Source organism: Cicer arietinum, chromosome 5, assembly GCF_000331145.2.
Source record: "Cicer arietinum cultivar CDC Frontier isolate Library 1 chromosome 5, Cicar.CDCFrontier_v2.0, whole genome shotgun sequence".
NCBI lineage: Eukaryota > Viridiplantae > Streptophyta > Magnoliopsida > Fabales > Fabaceae > Cicer > Cicer arietinum.
Window position 1 is genome coordinate 59,242,397 of NC_021164.2, and position 4,367 is coordinate 59,246,763.

General features: G+C 34.6%; 1 protein-coding gene across 1 annotated transcript; it reads right to left on the reverse strand.

The window, feature by feature from the left end:
* Positions 1 to 212: 212 nt before the first annotated feature.
* On the reverse strand, positions 213 to 4,126 carry LOC101507300 (eukaryotic translation initiation factor 2 subunit alpha homolog). Its single transcript, XM_004500456.4, has 6 exons — positions 3,616 to 4,126; positions 3,469 to 3,525; positions 3,150 to 3,383; positions 2,935 to 3,039; positions 711 to 809; positions 213 to 580 (listed from the first exon to the last, which is right to left on the reverse strand). Exons 1-6 carry the CDS (start codon positions 3,988 to 3,990, stop codon positions 425 to 427), a joined length of 1,026 nt encoding a protein of 341 aa, XP_004500513.1. The 5' UTR covers positions 3,991 to 4,126; the 3' UTR covers positions 213 to 424.
* Between the last annotated feature and the right edge of the window lie 241 nt (positions 4,127 to 4,367).

Sequence of the window (4,367 nt, forward strand, 5' to 3'; positions counted from 1 at the left end):
ACAGTTTTGAAGACCAATTTGGTCATTTAATCGAAAAAGAACCATGCTAGTGATTCCCTGGCAATGCATCTTAAGTTTTCCATGTTAGTAGCTCAACAGATGGAAACGGTGAAGGAATCAAAAGCTATAGATACCATCAGTATATAAACGAACAATGAGAGTAAACTAAAATAAATATGAAAAGTAAACAATTTATCTATGGAAAGTTAAAATCATAAAAATTGCAAATGTTATTTGAGTGCACTGTATTCAACTTATGGTGGCGTTTCTTAAGAAACCACATAACTTCCTACGTTTCGATTGAACGCCCTCTTCAAGAAATTCCGAGCTTGTATAATACACAACATAAATTAAAGAGCTCAAAAAGAATCAAATTTAACAAAATTAGTAAAGCCGCGCTATATCTATGACAATGAGATTTTTATCACTCAGTTATCCCAGTACCATTGTTCTCCACATCAATCTCGCCCATTCCAGTATCTTCTTCCTCTTCACTGTCTTCATCACCACTGACCTCTTCATTGTCTTGGCGTAGCTTAGCCATATGCTCAGCAAGCAGTTTATCATCACGTTCACTCACCTGAATCACAATATAATTCCATTCATTTACCAACATAAAAAGATAGAAGAGAATCCAAAAGCAGATGGACAGATTTTGAACACGGGTATATATAGAAGATAAAGGATATAGATAGGTTGTTGACACTCACCGCTCTGGCTGCCTCCTTCACCAGAAGTTTACCCTTGTGTTTTTCTATTGATTCAGTGCAACAAGCAATAGCATTGTTGAGAACCAATATTCCTTGCTCCTGTAAAATATTTTAAGTACAAAATTACTTTCAATTGAAGGGCTCTATATATGACTTTTAATGCATAAATTTACAATCGCCCCTGTATAGTGGATATTAGAAACAATATATGTCATGCTGTCCAAAAACTGTAATACTCATACGGTCAGTTTATGGACTTATCTAGAGGAGAGGTTTCACAGTAACACAGCTAATAATTGTAATTAATTAAACCTCAAGAAAACTACACATCATTACATAAGCAAAGATAAATATCATGACATACAATACAATACTCATACACACGAGACATAATTAAAGTATGAATTGTTTGAAACAGTAACAGTAACTAATTTTAGATTTAATAGCATAAGGTTTGTCGGTAAGAGGAGTTACCTGATCAAAACCCATACATATCGTATTCAGTACTCAGGAGATAGAGATAAAGGGGAAGTTTGGTAAAAATAAAAAACTGAAATTTCAAGGACATTCCAAGCACACCCATATGTTTGAAACAGATATTCCATCGAGTTTTTTATTTCATCAACTTAAAACACCAACACAAATAGTTTAGAACTGTTAAAAAACCAGTTTGATGATATGATTTTGGTTGCTCACTTTAAAAACTGCCGTTGCTCACTTTCTTAGTGCCTTTCATTGGTTCATATATTAACACTGGTTGCTCAACTTGAAAAGTCCTCAATGGTTGCCTTTGAATTTGATATGTAATACCCAAGGGTGATTGATGATATAATATTGCAGCTACTAGGGTCACTTTTGGGTTCATAAAAAGAGTTTTAGGAAAATTTACACAATAGTTCAAACAAAATTTCAAAAGATTATCATTGTTAAGTTATCAATGTTGTCTTTGTTTAGTCAATGTCGTTCTACCACACTTAGAATGGATTTTCTTAGTCAAGGTTACAGCACAACTTTTTAGGTTGTGCTGCTTTGGTCGTACATGGATTGAGTTCATTAGAGTGATTGAGTTTCATTTAGATTTATCAACACGGTCACACAAGATGATGAACAATTAAGCTCATGGTCACATCATGATGCAATTCAAGTTTTGTATTGGTTTCATATCTCCTCTAAATAGCTGTTTGGTGAGGGCCAACACACTTTCACTTTTCTCTTATACTTTTGATTGGATATGACGGTGATTAATATAAATGTCTTAGATGCTTGCAACAAATAAATTTTCTAATGCATTTTTTTACAGGAAAACGTTTCTCTTATATTATTTTATAAGCTTCAAAGTACCATTTCAAAACTTTTAAAACACATTTTCAAACCAAAGAAACAGATTTTGAACCTGTTGTCAGTCTCAGTTAGACGCGCGGAGAGCCAAACCATAAAAATCTTGCGGGTAGCGGGATGACCGCTATTATGAAGGCCAAAAAACAATATATAAACTACAAACAGCATACAAAAATACTAAAAAAATAGCAAAATACTAAAAATTAACAGAGAAATCATACTTAACAACCAAAATCTAACATCAAAATCAAGTTCTAATAGTAATCGTAATAAACAAAATAGAGAACAGAGCAGACATACCAAAGTCACAAAAAGAACGAAAATGACAGAGCCAAGACCAATGGCGACAAAGTAAGAACGATCAGAGGAAGAACGAAAACAGTTTCTTTTTCACTATGCTGAGCCAACCCCTTTGTGGGTTTATAATAATAAAAAGTTAGGGCTTAAGTGGGTGCGAAATGACCTAGATACACTTAACGAAGAATAAATAAATAAAATAAAACTTGAGTTTTTCAAAAAACCCTAGAGCAGGTCGGGCTTGGATAGTGGGTTGCGATGATAGCGGGATTGCAGCCGGGAGTGCCACAACCGTTATAAACGTGTTTTCCCGGTTTGGTTCGGTTATGCCAAACAGCAAAACAGTTAGGTTCAGTTTCTTTCTGAATTGCCTAGGTTTTTTAGGTAGCCGCCAGCTGAATGGCTTATAAGGTAACAATTGCTAAACTAATAGTACAACAAAAATGAACCCAAAATCCAATAACATAAACAGTAGTAGCAAATTCATACACATGAAAATCATGATACTGGAGCCTCAAACGTGAAATAAGCAGTCAATTCAGGTCAAAAGCAACTAAGAAATCAAAATGTATGTGAATATTGTACCTACCTTATCAAGGGTCTGAGTAGTAAGCACATATAGTGGGGGAGCAACAAGTTTAATTTTCACGGGGCAGTCGTCATTTCCAGCAGCTTCAGCCTTCCGCATTGCCTCCTTCAAAACCGAATGATAATAAAACATAAAACATGACAATACTTCAAAAGATAAGCCATAGACAATAACTTCAGATGAAATAACACCCACATAACAAAAACGATTAAGACCTTAATGTGGATAACTCCATCAAATTGAAAGCATTTCATTTCAATATCCGCCCTGATTTTCAACGGCTGAGGGGTCATTCGTCTCCTAATGTTCTTCACTAGAGAATCCTTAACTTCTTCAGACACAGCAGGTACCACCTTAGTCACCTCTTGCCCATCAGGCCCAACTTCCTTAATTTCACGCATCAGAGTGCTCAAAACCGTATCAGGATCGGTCACAATAATTTTGAACGCCTACATACAAGAACATTCATCATATCACAAACAACAACAACAAAAATCAAGGAACCATAAAAAATCTAAAAAAATAAAAATTTACCTCAAAAGCATGACCATATTTACGATACAAAGGCCATCCAATGTGAACATAAAGCTCCTACAAAAATCCACAATCAATTAATAAAACCAAAATAGCATCAACAAAAAAAAAGTAAAAAATAAAAATTGGGGATTTTATTAGGGTTACCTCTAAATCGATGTTCAAGGTTTCAGCAACGTGGCGCATAATAGAGTGAACAAGTTTACTCTTATTATACCTTTCTTCACATGCTTGAATATCTTCTTCAGAAACCCTACGTTTACTGAGATCGATGTAACCCTTTTCTTTGTCAACACGAAGAACCATCACCGGTTCAATTCGACCTACTTTGATGAGACTGCTAACACTACGAATCCGACGGCGAGAAAGCTCGGAGAACAAAATCATACCCTCGATGTTATTGTATTCGAGAAGTGACACGTAAGCACCCATGTCGGCGATGTTCTTCACTTGTATCATTACTGCCATGTCTACCTCTGGGTACCTTGCCTCGTACATGCGACATTCCAAGTTCGGAGCCATTGTTGTTCGGATTTTTTTCTTCTTTGTTTTATTTCAGTTGAAGAAAAAAATTGTTTTTATTTTGTTTGTGAGTTTTGGTGATGAATGAAAATTGGGAGTGAGGGTTTAGTTAGTTTTGTGAGAGTGGCGAAGGAGGATACAAATGGGTTATCGGTTTGGTTTAATATTATTGGGCTCTAATATGTGACTTGTAGCCCAAAACGGTGGTAGAGCTAGAGAAAATTAAATTTTGTATCCCGTAATTAAATTTATATCTTTCATTTAAAAATTTATTTTTTAACTTATTAAAATATTCGTAAGTAAATGGTAAAAATTAAAATAAATTTAGAAAAAATTATTTTTTTCACTTATAAAAATTTTATAAAATTTCCAGTAGT

Bases quoted from the DNA above. Each gene is read 5' to 3' on its own strand.
- LOC101507300 (XM_004500456.4), bottom strand. From the start codon at position 3,990: ATGGCTCCGAACTTGGAATGTCGCATGTACGAGGCAAGGTACCCAGAG. The intron at 3,526-3,615 runs GTAACCCTAATA...GGATTTTTGTAG, and splicing joins CCTTGAACATCGATTTAGAG to GAGCTTTATGTTCACATTGG. The intron at 581-710 runs GTGAGTGTCAAC...ATTGTGATTCAG, and splicing joins TGAAGGAGGCAGCCAGAGCG to GTGAGTGAACGTGATGATAA.